At 40.6% G+C, this 16,569-nt stretch overlaps 1 protein-coding gene across 1 annotated transcript in view; it reads right to left on the bottom strand.

Annotated features, from left to right (window-relative positions):
- The window catches only part of slc4a11 (solute carrier family 4 member 11), a 30,328-nt gene extending 16,178 nt beyond the window's left edge, over positions 1-14,150 (bottom strand). The window contains exons 1-16 of the mRNA XM_024383220.2: positions 14,005-14,150; positions 8,716-8,766; positions 7,167-7,271; positions 6,530-6,585; positions 6,071-6,290; positions 5,464-5,545; positions 5,202-5,325; positions 4,783-5,001; positions 3,139-3,223; positions 2,416-2,541; positions 2,070-2,183; positions 1,833-1,965; positions 1,411-1,484; positions 757-1,027; positions 368-474; positions 40-205 (exon numbers count right to left, since the gene is read on the bottom strand). Of these exons, the coding sequence (XP_024238988.1) occupies positions 40-205; positions 368-474; positions 757-1,027; positions 1,411-1,484; positions 1,833-1,965; positions 2,070-2,183; positions 2,416-2,541; positions 3,139-3,223; positions 4,783-5,001; positions 5,202-5,325; positions 5,464-5,545; positions 6,071-6,290; positions 6,530-6,585; positions 7,167-7,271; positions 8,716-8,766; positions 14,005-14,041 (1,970 nt within the window). The 5' untranslated portion in view covers positions 14,042-14,150. The remainder of the gene's footprint in view (positions 1-39; positions 206-367; positions 475-756; positions 1,028-1,410; positions 1,485-1,832; positions 1,966-2,069; positions 2,184-2,415; positions 2,542-3,138; positions 3,224-4,782; positions 5,002-5,201; positions 5,326-5,463; positions 5,546-6,070; positions 6,291-6,529; positions 6,586-7,166; positions 7,272-8,715; positions 8,767-14,004) is intronic.
- Positions 14,151-16,569: the final 2,419 nt, after the last annotated feature.

Genomic DNA, 16,569 nt, shown 5'->3' on the forward strand with positions numbered 1-16,569 from the left:
TTTACCTAGAGTATAAAGTAAAAATATGGAAGATCCTACTTTGCTTCGGGGACGTGGGTGAGTGATATGACAATATTCTGGTCGATGAAGATGAGCAGCGCCAGGAGGAAGCCTAAGCCTACAGCGCTCAGACAGTTCATGCCCGTCAGCTTGTCAAACTGGGCCAGCCTGAAGATCTTCCCGTTGTGGAAGTTGAACACAGGAACTGTTTTGAAATGTTGGGAACAGTTTAGAAAAGTGGCATGATTTGTCTTGTGGCATTTATCTAGTCTTTTTCAAGGCTTGCTTGAAACATTTTGATCAATGACAAATTGGTCATTTTAAAACAGACAATTCCCTTTTCTGAACAATAATGTGTACTACTCACGCTCTATATCAAGGAAAAGGAAGGAACCAATGAAGGAGAATATAACGACAGCGATGGGTAAGGCACAGTCGGACACCACCTCTCTCACTTTGGCATGCAGATAAGGACTGTGGGAAGTAAACCAAGCCACATAGCAGTATGTCAACTATACATTGGGCACACAATAACATTTTGCTACTCTAAATTATATACATTGAATTTAGCAGTAGACGGTTCGACAATGAAGTGATAGTGCTGGGCTGGAACAAAAACAATCAGCAGACTGGAATTGGAGACCCCTGAGATAACGTGTGTCCTTTAGCCACCATTGAACGGGCAGTGGTCAGCCTGGCAGTGGTCAGCCTGGCAGCGGTCAGCCCGCATATTAGTGCAACTTGATCTGAACTTACCTCCTTCTCAGCTGGTAGAGGGCATACCCCAACCACAGAGTCCCCAGCATGAGCAGGAGACAGAGGATAGGCCTCTCCCTGGTACACAGGACCAGAGACTCGGGCAGAAACACATGCGTGACATGCTTCACCACAGGGGCCCCATCGCTGGTCCTACTCCCCAGACTCTCTGTTGCATTTGCAGCCTTCTCCATTAACTCCTTGATCTCTAGAAGCACCCGAGTGCTGTTATTGGTTGCCAGCGTGGGCCCGTGGTAGAAGTAATTAAAGACTATAGGGAGAGAAAGAAAGGGGTAGAAATAGGGATAAGGGCAGGGAAAGAAAGAGTTAATCGGGCAGCCCAAGGATAAGAGAGAGACCGCAACATATGTATACGCTCGTCTGCCACTTCCTCAGCCACTGACTTGTGCTTAACTCAAGGGCGTCCTCCGAAACACATGTCAGTTCCCTTCAGAGCCTGCCCAGGGGAATGGTTTGATTGCATGCTTCGCTGGCCTCTTAAAAAGACTGATGGATATATGCTGGGTACATTTACTGTGCAGATGACGGGTAGCCCGCTTAGGTTCCTCTACATTTACACTAAGATGGATTTCCCCGGCGGGCGGAACACCTGAATATGTTGTGTAAATGTAAGCCCCCCATCCCCAGACTCACTTTTGACAGTGCCTTTCACCGAGTCCCCAACAAAGGCTATTGAAATGAACAGGGCTATGATTTCCTCTGATGAGCTGTAAGGAAAGGGTATAAAAGAAACACAGAGTATACCCCTTTATCTGAACAGAATAAACCACAGACCAAGACATAACAAACCAAGGCAAAGTCACAACACTGATTACAAGTGAGTACCTTCAATGAAATGATGAGTACCTTCAATGATGTTTATGGGAAAAATGAAGTCAAAACAGACAGGAATGTCACATGTTTAGTGGGTTCAGTAGTCATGCTGTCAAGGTCCTTTCCTAACTACAAAGTTGAGCCAAACAGAGCTGATCCAAGCTGTACTGCAATGGCCTGCACTGGTCTGGCTATACATCCAGCAGAAGCCTGATTCACTGAATGGCTGTTTGTCCACTGACCGTTTGAAGAGCTTCATGAACAGACTGACATTCAAAAGTGCTCCCAGGATGAGAAAGAAGCTGTTCCACAAGCCGATGCAGGCATAGAAGGCAGGGAAGTCCAAATCGTAGTCATCACAGATTCCCCGGATCACTACAAACATAAAATATCAGACAAATAATACTACAGGATATTGATGTAGTATTTATGTTGTCCAGATGTTTCTCTAAGATCATCTTCCAGTGTAGTAGACATACCGCTAATAAAGATGGCCAGGGGTGCAGTAGTCAGTGGGATAACCAAAGGAGCACCAGCAAACAGAGAGTAGATCACTCCTCCAATGCTCTGGCCAACGATGACTTTCCGGACATCTATCAAGTACAGACCATTATAATGTTAGTGTAGGCAAAGATTTTATATATATATTTTTAAAGATGCAGTGAGTGACTATATACATTTTCAGGATTCAATCAACAGAAAATATAATTTATTTGACTTTAATTGAAAGCTGAATTATTCAAACATTTAAGTCAGGGTCATTCAGGCTTTGACAGATGGACAGGCACAAGACAGGGGGATAGGGAGACATCCAGATGATTGTACCTATCTCTCCCCGCGTGCTCTCATCGTTCAGCGAACCAAAGGCGATGTTAGGAAGTAGAATTGCAATGTACAGGAAGATGGCGGTGGTGGTGTACTTCAGCCAGGAGCGGTCTTTGCCATACATACCTGTACGGACCAACAGGTGAGCAGTTTAGAACTTTGCCAACCAACCAAAGAGCAGTTTACATCTCTGCTAACCAACCAGAGAGCAGTTTACAACTCTGCTAACCAAACAGAAAGCAGTTTACAACTCTGCTAACCAACCAGAGAGCAGTTTACAACTCTGCTAACCAACCAGAGAGCAGTTTACAACTCTGCTAACCAACCAGAGAGCAGTTTACAACTCTGCTAACCAACCAGAGAGCAGTTTACAACTCTGCTAACCAAACAGAAAGCAGTTTACAACTCTGCCAACCAACCAGAGAGCAGTTTACAACTCTGCTAACCAACCAGAGAGCAGTTCAACTCAGCCAACTGTTAATACAGGTACAATCTTGGATATGAACTAGCTGTGATAATCGTAATGACAACAGCAATTGTAAGGTGAAAGATTGAGCTTTTTCACAAGTTTAGGCTATGTGATGTGTTAAATATGATTTAAAAAACTGTGTATGTCATATTGAAGTCAATTATCAAAAATAATTATCCATGACCGGTCTAAATAACGGCAAAGTATCTTTTAAAATGTAGTGACAAGAGGAAGGCTAAGCTTAAAAGTTATACCGTCTGTGAAGTCTGAGGGATAGAGTGGTAGTCGCCGACGAAGATCCTCATAGATACCTCGGCCAACTTTAAAGAAATCTGCACACTGTGGAGAAACAAACGTTTTATTGATTGGTTGAACTATCCTGTACTATTATGTGGTCTGTAGGTCTACTGCAAAGCACGTAGTCCTTTAGGGATAATAAAGTCTATATACAGTAATGCAAGACACTAAACCAGAGGGGCCTGAAACCACAACATCCACCACAGTTGTGTTTGTTAAGGCACACAGAAATAAAAGCCCTCTGGAATAAGTATTTGACCTGGATTATTGTGGATGCGTTGGTTGGTTATTCAAAATCATTTTTACTAAGGTACTTCAAGCACAACTTTTCTTTAACCGGGCAGGCATTTCTGTGTTGCGTCTCTACACACTAAGTCTAGAAATTTCCCCTTGATTAAAGAAGGCTACATAATGAAGTACTTTGTCGTTACAAGAGCCTAGATGCAGTCTGCTGCCAGCGAAATACAACATTTTGGCATACAGCTGAATGTGCAGTCCAGCTGCTTACCATTCCTGAGGACTTGATGATAGAGGGGGGAAAGGGATAAAATAAATTGGCTGAAGTATTACTACATAGTGGAGCGAGTCTTTATATGTCTGGATAAAGGAAAACCTGAGGGTGGTCCATCTCCACATGGGGGAAATCTCATAAGGGGACCACACCACTAACAGGGAAAATACTTTTATCATGCCGCTTTAAAGGAATAGTTACTCAAAGTAAAAGTAAAGTAATGCTCTTTATTTTATTTGCGTTTTAGCTTATTTTCGACTTAGTGTTTCATCCAAACCAAATTTAAGATTGTTAGCTGGTTATTTACATCCAGAGTCTTTTGAATGAAACAACCACACCCTGTGTCAAAAATAAGATTGAAAAACAGTGAACCATCCCTTTAAGTAACAGATACAGTGACTTCGGAAAGTATTCAGACCCCTTGACTTTTTCCACATTTTGTTATGTTACAGCCTAATTCTAAAATGGATTAAAAATACAAAAAATACTCAGCAATCTACACACAATAACCCATAATGACGAAGCAAAAACAGGTTTTTAGAAATGTTAGCAAATGTATTAAAATAAAAAACAGAAATACCCTTTAGATAAGTATTCAGACCCTTTGGTATGAGACTCAAAATTGAGCTCAGGTGCATCCTGTTTCCATTGATCATCCTTGAGATGTTTCTACAACTTGATTGGAGTCCACCTGTAGTAAATTCAATTGATTGGACATCATTTGTAAAGGCACACACCTGTCTATAGAAGGTTCCACAGTTGACAGTGCATGTCAGAGCAGAAACAAAACCATGAGGTCGAAGGAATTGTCTGTAGATCGCCGAGACAGGATTGTGTCGAGGCACAGATCTGAGGAAGGGTACCAAAATATTTCTGCAACATTGAAGGTCCCCAAGAACACAGTGTGTTGATTAATGAGGGGAAAAAACAACTTACTACATTTTAGAATAAGGCCTAACCAAACAAAATGTGGAAAAAGTCAGGGGATCTGAATACTTTCAGACGGCACTGTGTTTCCAACTGAACAGTGAAGCTGCTACATGTTGGCCATGTCAGTCCCCGTCAGATTGATGAGGTAGTCCCTGCCTACTTTTAGTGTTTTTTTGCTGCGTGGGTCCGTTTCTGCATGGATCATCTGCTTCTCTGTAGCTGGTTTCTCATTGACTATGGAGAGATGATGACGCTGGTGCACCAGCTCTTGTTTGAACTCCTCCTGGGTCTTGGCGTCCAGCAGTTTCTGTCTGAAGGAGATGTCTGAGAACATGGTGGCGAATGTGCGGCCCAGCTCGATAGCTGTCTTGGTGCTTTTCTGGGGGAGCGAGAGAATACTTAGAGAATATTTGAGGAACATAATGGAACTATTAAGATATTAATCAGTTGCCAGTAAATTTCTCAACTCACAAAACACATAAATATGGGAATTACTGTAATATTGCCACAGACATATTGGTATTAGTGTAACATCATGTTCTGCTTGTTAAATCGTAGATGGGTCAAATGGAGCATTACCGTTCTAGGTGGGGAGAGAATGAGGATGACATATCGAGCCTCACAACAGTTTGCTCCCCAGTTCTGTGGTCTCTCCAGACGGGCGATGCAGACGTGGCGTCTCTGGAGGCTCTTCACATTGCATCTGGACAGACGTACACAGACAGACAAATCCAGTCAAACCTCTTGTCCCTACTCAGAGGTTTGACTGTGTTGGAAACATTACTTACGTAAAGTAATAACAAGTAATGACCGATAATGCAGTATGTCAGCTGTTACTCACAGGACACAGAGCCAGGACTGCTGGTAGCGGACTCCAGTGGCAGAAGCAGTTACACCCTGAATGGTCTCGGACAACAATTGCACTGGAGAGAGCAAACAGTGGGTACTAATATCAACAAGTGTATCTTTTTCTAGTACATTGAAAAACAAAGCTAAATCATGATAAATGTTTTCACTGAGATATTAGGCCTACCTTGATATAATATTCCATCTCATTTATCACCAATACCTTGTGTGCTTCAAGGGATACTGCACGATTTTGGGGATTCTACTTACCCACAGTCAGATATAAGTTTTATGTCTGTACGTGGAGTTTAAAAATCATTGAAGTTAGCTTATTGTTAGCTTAGCACAATTGCTGGAAGTCTCCGGGCACAGTAGCCAGCTCCTCTCAAAAGCATAGAAATTGACCTAACTATTCCAAAGCTGGGTGGTTGGTCATTTATAGTCTGACAAAGCTTTACGTAGTAATCTATCATTTTAACACATTTTACTGATAATCATAAGAAACGAGATTCTATCAACTTCCTCATTTTAGAACTACATTGGCCTCTTCCAGCAATTGCCATTTGCAAACTGCACTTTGCATTTTATTCCCCGGTGCACACCATTGTCCTCATCTCCTCCTGTGTCTGTGAACACAGTGTTCATGACCTCGTCCATGTCACAGCCCCCGTGGCCGTCTTCCGTTACATGGGTCAGCATGCACCTTAGCACCTCGTCTAGAGTGGTTGCCTTATCATCCAATAGGATACTGGCCTGGGCCAGGAAGCCATCTAGGTCCCGGTGGCCGCGCACTTCCTCCTGGAAGTTCATCGGCTTCACATACTGGTGGAGGCAAAGCCAGGGAAGATGTTGGTAGGAGTAGACTTGTAAAGGGTTCCAACACCATACAGATACATTATGCGAATTTCAAACCTTCTCATGCAAACATCCCATTGAAGTTAGTACTCGGTCTGGGTGAAAGTTTGATTTCAAATATGTCATAATTCCACTGGGATTCACTTCTCAAGTTCCTTTAGCTAATATTAGAGCTGTACAGAGAGTGTTTTAAAAGAGTAGCTTACTTTTCTTGATGTGTTCAGGAGCCCAAACCCAGGGTCATCCCCAGGGTCATCTGGAACTACAGATTAAAGGTTTTTAAGTCGGCATCGTTTTCAACAGACCACATAGGCACATAGCTCTCAAGAGATCTGTTTCTCCATATTTATAAATAGTCAGTTCTGACAGCAGGTGGAATAGTAGAAGGACACACAATGACAGACTGTTTATTTCCTTGACTTCTGAGGAACTCTTGGCACTGACTAGTACCTCATAACTATAACAAAATGTCAAAATATGGAAGTTAGAAAATAAAGGAGAGCCGCACACTCTAGGAGCTCAGATGCAAAAATGTAATATCCAACGTTTCGACAGCCAAGCTGTCTTCATCACGATTATAACCTGATGAAGACAGCCTGGCTGTCGAAACTTTGGATATTACATTTTTGCATCTGAGCTCCTAGAGTGTGCGGCTCTCCTTTATTTTTAAGTTTTCTACTCCGCTAGCCAGCACCTCGTCTAAATAGGTGTGCGTTTCTTTTTCTTCTAAAATATGGAAGCTAGACAGAGAATAGTAGTTTTTGGCAGCCCTTGGTAAATACTATTTAATTGATTAGTATGATGCACACACACACACGCACACGTACACACACACACACTGACCTGAAATCCCTGTTTGGATCGGAATGTCATTGTGGTCCTTAGGTGTATTGTCATGGTTCCCCACTTTGCCCTCAACACATTCCTCCCGCTCCACATCTCGCAACTCTGCAGACACAACAACACAGCAAAGGTCAGAGGTCAAGGATTAGGATACCCTCTCCAATGTCATAAATTACCATGCAGGTTCTTCTATCTCTGAATAGGCTAGTTTACTTCACTGGAGTGCCTTGCTTGATGTTATGGTACATTCATATATGAATGATGGAAAAGTACAGTTATATTTTCAGAACCTTGCCCTCCAAAGACAAAGCTGCAGAAAACGCATAGTGTTAGCTTAATGGATGTAGCTACTACAATATCGATTGATTCAGTTTTGGTCTCAAGGTTAAGGTATTAGACAAGGTCAACAGTATTTAGAGTATGAAGCTATTGGTCTGCCCTCTGTCTGTATTACCATCTGTTATAGAACACACAGTACAGAACATTGAGGTCCTATAAAATAATCCCCCTAAAACCAGAAATGGCACAATATAACAATAGACGTCCCCTCGTAAATTCTTTCATCGTATTGAAGAGAAATATGTGTTGTAGATTCATGCATGTTTTATGAGAGAGAAAGAGGGCACGAAGACTGTATCCATGAACAACAATGCAGCTTGATGTGGTAATTAGCTTGGCTGAGCTATAACTTTGCACACATGTGATATATGAGTATTCCTCCATGGCATCGGCTCATTTGTCATCTACCTAGTTATTTACTAGTTTGTTTTCTTTGTTACTACCGCTAAAGGCCTGACGGTGCTCATTGGTGTATGAAATGAAGGATTAGCATAAGTAACCACTGCAATCAGTGCATATTAGCTTTGCCCAGAGTGATCTACAGTATTTCTTACCACTGGTCAGTACCTATTCAAAATTGACACATTTTGTCAAACAAATATGAAGTATCTCATCATGTGAAATAATGCAATGTAACATCCTATCTATCATCCTATGATGTGATACAATGCAATGTAACATCCTATCTATCATCCTATGATGTGATACAATGCAATGTAACATCCTATCTATCATCCTATGATGTGATACAATGCAATGTAACATCCTATCTATCATCCTATGATGTGATACAATGCAATGTAACATCCTATCTATCATCCTATGATGTGATATAATGCAATGTACCATCCTATCTATCATCCTATGATGTGATACAATGCTATGTCACATCCTATCTATCATTCTATGATGTCATGTCACATCCTATGATGTGATATAATGCAATGTAACATCCTATCTATCATCCTATGATGTGATATAATGCTATGTACCATCCTATCTATCATCCTATGATGTGATATATTGCTATGTCACATCCTATCTATCATCCTATGATGTGATATAATGCTATGTCACATCCTATCTATCATTCTCTGATGTCATGTCACATCCTATCCATCATCCTATCATGTGATAGAGACCACAGCAGATGAGAGTACCGCTGAGCAAAGGGATCAAAGTCAACAATGAAACTCTGTTCCATACTCACCCATCTCCTGGAAAACATATCCATTCTTTGACCTCCCAGATGATGGAGCCTCTGTGGGGAAAAGAGAGAGAAATATGGGTATTAAAAAAGAGGAAATGGTCTGAGTTTTGTAATGTCAAAGAGTGTTTTCGATATTTTCACTTGAATCGATAAAACAATGGGTCAAGCCAGCTATAATGTGTACCAAGAGACTGAACAAATCAATGTTGTAAATGTTTAATTACTCATGACATATTTGTACTCTGGCTGTACAATATAGATAGCATAGGCCTTACAGTATACAGATGTAGGATCTTCATTTGATCACCCTGTTGAAGGAGAACTTTCCTGCAATGCTGGAAATATAAAATGTGTAGTGTAGTTGAGGTTTAAAAAGGCTTCTGAAGTTTGTAATTTCCACTTAGAAATGTCATACTTGATTTTCCCTTAAGAAAAATGTATCAACCCCTACAAAAATGTTCATTAATTATAATCCACATAATAATTCACATTTCCTGTTGCTGCAGGATTATTTTCCTGCTGTAGTAAACTGGCTTAAATTAAGATCCTTCACCTGTATTAGCTGTGCTTGGTGAGATGCATCAGCAAGCGTCATGATGTCCCTTCTCTTTATACTGTATGTAAACGATTTTGTTATTTCCACATGGGATATCCTGTCCCCTACGTGTTACTAGGACATAGTGGAACCTGGCACCATACAGTGCAAAGTTAAAGGTTAAGGGTGTAGTAGAGAATGTCCCCAGGTCTCAGTGAAAATGGATCTGACACAGAGTCGATCTGACACAGAGCTGACACAGGGTGAACCCAATGTTCTTGGCATTAGCATGCCTTCAAAAACAGCTCACAGAATGCAGGCGACAACAATAAATGTCATTCGTTAGCTTTCAAATCCACCGGCAGGCTCGTAGCACTGAAATGCCTGACAGACATACAGCAGCAAGTTGTGTGTAAAGTCATAGCATTGCAAATGGCATTACTAACATGGTTGAAGTAAATTCCATTTAATCTGGAAGGTTTTTATTTCCTATGAATTTATAGTTTTATGTATGCGTCTGTAAGGAGAAATATTGCATTTTGTAGAATGCCAGAGCACTATGAGAAGATATTTAGGACATTGAAAGAGGTGTCTTCTCATATGTCTCTTATTTGTATCATTGAAAGTGTCAAGACATTTGATCCCCAAAAGAAACACATGAATTCAGTTAAGTTTACCGTGAACCTGACCCCAGATGGTGTTTTAAGGGCATGAGGAAATGTTTGTGTGTGTAGTCAGGTATCTCATAGAGACAGTCCTGTTCCTAGCAAACTACTGGGAGAGAGTAGCCTCACAGCCTTTCTACTATAGAAATAAAAGGACTAGAAGAGAGAAAAAAATTCAGACCACAGCACATCGACTTGAATGGGAGTGTCCGTTCAATGAATTCTATTTCTATGGCTCCAGTATACTGTATCTCTATGGTGATTAGAGGGAAGATTCTCATGCCTCTCCCATTTCACAGGGTTTCACCTCATCAACTGACTGAGGACCTTACGTAACAGGGCCCTTATGTGACTGTGAGCAATGTGTTAGGAGACCCTATGATATTTTATGCCAGCCTTTTTTGTGTGTTATATAGACGACCACTTGGCAAGTTGAAGTCTTCTGTCAATAGTGTATATTTTAGGTCATGAACATCTATAGGTATAATAATAATAATTATTATTATTTTTATTTATTTTATTGAACCTTTATTTAACTAGGCAAGTCAGTTAAGAACAAATTCTTATTTACAATGACGGCCTACCAAAAGGCAAAAGGCCTCCCGGGGATAGGGGCTGGGATTACAAACAAAAATACATGAAATAAAAATTAATTAAATAAAATGCATTATGCATAATGAAGTGGTCATAACGCACTGAAATACTTCCTCATACGGATGTATGATCCCTTACATTGTGTTATTGTCATCTCAGAAAGACAGTGACTAAATGACAGCCATTCAGTCTGTTGTAGAAGTTTCCTACGTGAACAGATGTAACAGTAAGGTGTACACATGCAGTAAAGGGCTGGTAAAGTCTGTGGGCTGTGGGCTGGTGGGCCCTGTGGGCTGGTAAAGTCTTACCAAGACATGTAAATAAAAATTGTAGTACCAATTGAAGCCTACTGTACACCTCCCTCCACTACAGCATGTCTCCTCCCCAGGGCTTCTTCATGTGCTTGTGCTTGTGGATGTCCTGTTTAGAAGGCAGTCTGACTTCCTGAGGGCGCGGTCTCGTGGTGTTGACAGAGATATACTGTCCTGCTGCAGGCCGCATGGCAACTTGGCCATCGAAATCAATCCCCAAAATAGTTACCTTCCACTGTCCTGCTCCTGGTTGTATTCAGTTGCTAAAATGTGTATCTTCCTGTTTGCTTTGGAAGGTGACATTTTTTTATTTTGTTTTTATTCAATCTGCTTTTAATTGACCACATGATCTATTTTAGAGTCACATTGCGCTCTGAGGCAGATTCTTGGACTAGAAATAGAGTTTTAAATTTGACGGTTTGATATTCCCAGCATGTTTTTCATTAAAATGGCTGTCTTGTTTCCAGAAAGCCATATGGGGTCTGAGCTAACATGTCTTCAGACAACTGCTGGAGGGAAATTCTATTTATCTCCTTTTATATTTCTGTTCTAATGATGCTGTTTGGTTTGTATCGCCTTCCAAGGTATGATAACATGTCATTCCTATGTTCTCTTTGAGGTACACAGTATGGTAAACTGTATGGTAAACGGTAGGGTTAACTGTACCGTTAATGGTATGGTAAACTGTATGGTAAACTGTATGGTAAACTGTATGGTTAATGGTATGGTAAACTGTATGGTAAACTGTATGGTTAATGGTATGGTAAACTGTATGGTAAACTGTATGGTAAACTGTATGATCAACTGTATGGTAAACTGTATGGTAAACTGTACGGTTAATGGCATGGTTTCAACTCTCCGAATGACAGCTAATGAGGGAATATTTGTGGTTTGGGGAAAAGTTATTACCTTGAATAAGGACAAGAAGCTAGGTTCATACCTGGGGCGTGGCTCGGAAAGCCTCACTATCGTTGTTTAGGGAAAAGGCTATCAGCTTGAGACAACTGGCCTTGGGAGTTTAGAAACAGAATAGCCTTGTCCTAGTTAAGTCTTTTCAAATAGTACATTCAGCTAGTTGCAAAAAGTGGGAAATGTTATGAATTCTTTATTCTGTTTGAGCAGTTTCTTTTACCCCCTTTGGGATAAATATTATCAAGGTCATAACCCCTCTGGAAGAATGGGATACATTTTGCTAAATCAAATGATTATCTCCCCTTCTGAAATACAGTCTCCCCATATTGTATAATTTATGTGGATGAGAAATTAAATTAATGAATAAAAAATGCAGGACTACCGTAAACATGAAAAGCAACCGGCAGAAAAAATAGTCGTACTGCCTCACATGTACAGGGTGTAATAACATTAACGGCAGGTTGTGTTGTGTAATGTACACCAGGTCACTACGCCAGTGTGAAAGCAAGACATACAGCTCTTTCTACCACAATACCTTACACCGGTGAGAGTGCTTTTGCATGCCAGGTGGAGTGATTACCTCGTCAAGGTGCACAATAGGTTTGTCTCCGTAAAGATAACCGGACCAATAGTGTATGATTGTGGGGTTTCTGGCATCAGAATCTCAGATGCCAACTACTGCCATTGTGCTCTCCCGTTGTTTCAAGGCACTGAAGCCCTACCCTGCAGCTGTGCTGACGTTACAGATATGCACACACATGCTGTAGAAGAACAAGGAAATCAGTCAAATTATAGCAAGTTCCAGCTTGGTGCCAATACATGAATAGTAAAAGACAACTTCAAACAGTTGCTTCTCCTTGACACCAATTCTGTGTGGCAACGAGGGATAATCCTTTTGAAGGCAAAGAATGTAACGACGAGAAAAATCAAGCTAATTATCTTCCGTTTTTAAGTGGATTAAATAAAACTCTATCTCAAGCAACTGGTTCAAAGTAAGGCCACAGGGAAGAGCATCTTATCCGCTCCATGAAGTGCCTTATTAAATAATTCCGTATGGTCATGATATTTGTATTATTAAATAAGTCTCAACAAACCATCCCAGGTCTAATAATACATTCAACGAGTGGAAACCTTGAAATTTACCAGATTAGAACATGTGGCTTTTTTCTACTGGATAATCTTACTTAATCCCTTGCCTGAGAAAATTCAACCAGAGCACATTAACCCATGAAGACCACAGAAGAGCCAATACAGGAAGTGGAAAGGGGTGGATGCCCCAATGATAACTACAGAGATTGTCTGAGCTACCTGTGTCATACATATTTTAAGTAAAAGGCTGTGCTATTCGTAACTGCCCTGTTGTGCTATTCATATATAGTGCCCTACATACTGTAACTAATTGGTTGGTGGCATGCAGCCGTCTACGTTGTTTGTACAGTGAGAAGTTTGTGTGGTGAAGGACTTGAGTTGGTAAGACGTTATAGTTCAAATGAAATCAAACGTTATTAGTCACATGTGCCGAATACAAAAGGTGTGGACTATATGTAGGAATAAGTAGGAGGTTATCTTGGTGTTTGGGAGGACGACTGTTACAGAGGCACATCTTCTGCCCTAAGAAAACCCATAATACTATTCACCTCAGGCAAACAGTCCTGCGCCTCAGACAAAGAGTCAGTCACCAAGCAAATAACCCGAGTCATATCAGAAATGGTCAAATACGCATCAGATGATATCCTTGTTATGTTCACCCATGGGCAACCAGATAAAATGTGTCAGCCCACTTCAGAATGATAGTTAACGGGTGCAGCTGTACTTCCCATGGAACGGCCAGGGTTCCATTTACAGTCATATTGTAAATATTGACCCACACCATTTGCTTTTGAAATTTCCAGCTGTCCAGGCCAATAAAGGCATCTCATTTAGCATGAATGGTTTCAATATCAAGATGCTGGTGGAAAAATATCAAACATGATTCATTCAGTAACTAGTTGTAACAAGTTGTAAGCACATGTAGATAATGCCACAGATTCATTTAAAAACAATACTCACTCACACATTATACATGTAAAACTAGACAAAAATCAAGGCAAGTCTTGTTGAAGTGTAAAAGGACAGTCCTACCCTAAAATTCAACTTATTCACTAAACATACAAGACTTCCCTCCGGGTTGTCAGGTGTAAAGTCTAGAAGGCAAATGGTACACGCTTGCACAAGGGTTCTCGGGTTGCACAGCAGGGAAACCCTCCAATCCTGGGCAAACTGACTGACTTACCAGATGGCACAAAATGAAGGACCTTTATGGCTTCCATAATTTCCAAGTTTTCAGGTGAGAGACCCTCCCAGGTCAACCCATCATCCTCAGAAGTTCTAGTGGGATCACCTCAGCTATACTCCCTATGCCCACAGTCTTCACTGGAGTTCACACTCAGGAAGGGAGGATATCAGTACCTCCCCTAGCACATGGGGAAGGGGGGGGCTGTCAACTCCTGGGTCCTTGTGTCTATCTTTCATGTACAAATAGTAACATGCCCACTTTTTTTATATTTGGTAAACCTGGTTAATTTCAATGTCTGTATGGCCTTCACTCATGAAAGGTGCCTATTCAATCAAGATTGATTTCTGGGAAAAAGAATAATGAATGCTTGGAAGTTAAAGGGACGTTGCATTTTATTTTTGTGTCTTCCAAAGCACTAATTTATGCAATTTGTTTCCACTAGCATTGCTACATCCAAAAATAACAGCCAAGTGACTCAAGAGATCGGTAATTAACCAGCTAACAATTTGAGGAAAATAAGATAAAATAAACTATCACTTTAAAGCTAGAATCTGCATTTGTAACATGAAGGGAGTTCGATTAAACTGAACCACAGTGCACCGGTCTTTGGCTCGTGACGTGAACGGACAAAAGCTGTGAGGGAGGAGCACCCTTCTTTAATCAAATCGTAATCTGAGTCGCTCTGTCATGTCGTCAACAAGGCAGCATAATGCATTGTTCAAAACATACAACACCTTTTCCATATAACATACATTTTCATAAAGGTAGGGTACAGGGGGAAGGTAGGGTAAAGTGTTTTTTATCAAAAGCAATCACTTGTGTGTGAAAACACTGAATACTACTCATTACTCCACATGCTTAACCCATGTCACTTTTGCATGTGAAAACACTGAATACTACTCATTACTCCACATGCTTAACCCATGTCACTTTTGCATGTGAAAACACTGAATACTACTCATTACTCCACATGCTTAACCCATGTCACTTTTGCATGTGAAAACACTGAATACTACTCATTACTCCACATGCTTAACCCATGTCACTTTTGCATGTGAAAATGCTTAACCCATGTCACTTTTTGGAAAACACTGAATACTACTCATTTTTGTCACTTTTGCATGTGAAAACACTGAATACTACTCATTACTCCACATGCTTAACCCATGTCACTTTGGTTTTGAGCCGACTTTGCCGTCAGCCAGAGCAGGGTAGCTATGATTTGTCAAGTGAATACGTATTGATCTTAGCATGTATGGACTATAAGAAGATAGTAATAGGAGATAGACATGAGATTTATTCTATCAGATTGCTTTGAACCTGGTAAGAGCATGGATAAGGATCAAATACAAAAAAAGATGAAATGTGACATGCAGCTTTGTACACCTGATACTGATGTTGTTGTTGTTCAATATGTCCCAGAACATCATATTGTATAAACATAGGAAAATAAAAGACAATATGCATTCCCCTACTGCAGTTTTAATTTGTTGGAATGGGTTTATATAAAATCTCCATTCAGGGTATGGCCTGAGTAGGCTTACTCATCAGGGAGTGGAAGGTTGTTGTTGTAACACTGTGTACGATTGAAGACATAGAAACCGTTTTCGGCCTTGAGACCATATCTACTGGCTGAGGCCAAGAAAACTGACCTTGATAGGAAAAATAAATAAGTGAAGCAATGAAATGTTTTACGCCATAGTCTGAATTTGTCTAAAGATGCATCAGAATATCTGCAGAGCCTCGTGTTTTTACTGTAGGTGCTTTGGATGCATATGTCTTACTGATTACCAAATAGCATAATAATGAATTACCCTGTTCTGTTGGGCTGGTTCGTTATAGTTCCTCCTCCTCCTGGGGTTTGTCCAAGATGAAAAATAGATTTTGGAGTCAGTTTTGCATATCCTTAATTCCTTTTTACTTTTTGAATTTGATACGGTAAAATATTCTCAGAAAATAGTTTCAGAGGGAAAAGATAAAAGGATGGGGGACTTCAAAATCATTTCCCAACCAAATAATGAGCTTAGTGATTTTATGCTCATATTTTTAAAATAGGTCTGCTCTGTTTGGATGACCCTGTGTTATATTTCCATGGATACCTTCCATCGAATTCCTCCTATCGGGATGTAATTACAACTGTCGTACCTGCTTGTTATTTCTGCAAAGGTTACAAACCTTGTAAAACTTTTTAAATTGACATCAAAGGCAGTTCCGCAACACACCGTAGGCTCACAGTAAACTTTCATTTCAGATAGTACAAAGATTGCATGTGTGTTAATAGACAGATGCCAAACAAGTCTAGATAGTAAAGCCTCTCGCTGAGATGCTATAGGCATCGTAATAAGGTGGGAAAGGCACTGTGTTACCTCTGTGCATGTGGTTTCATTGCTGGTTTCTGTTGCCAAGTGTGATGTAGCCTGAGGCTAAAGCCAGGGGTCGGGAGCAGCACCTTACAACAGGTAGCTCTGAACTATACAAGCTGTCTGAGCTTGAGAAGACAAGGTTCTGCAGGATATACATAAGTTTACGGATTTATAGAAGAGCGAATAATGAAAACCCCTT

Source organism: Oncorhynchus tshawytscha, linkage group LG21 (genome assembly GCF_018296145.1).
Source record: "Oncorhynchus tshawytscha isolate Ot180627B linkage group LG21, Otsh_v2.0, whole genome shotgun sequence".
Classification (NCBI taxonomy): domain Eukaryota; kingdom Metazoa; phylum Chordata; class Actinopteri; order Salmoniformes; family Salmonidae; genus Oncorhynchus; species Oncorhynchus tshawytscha.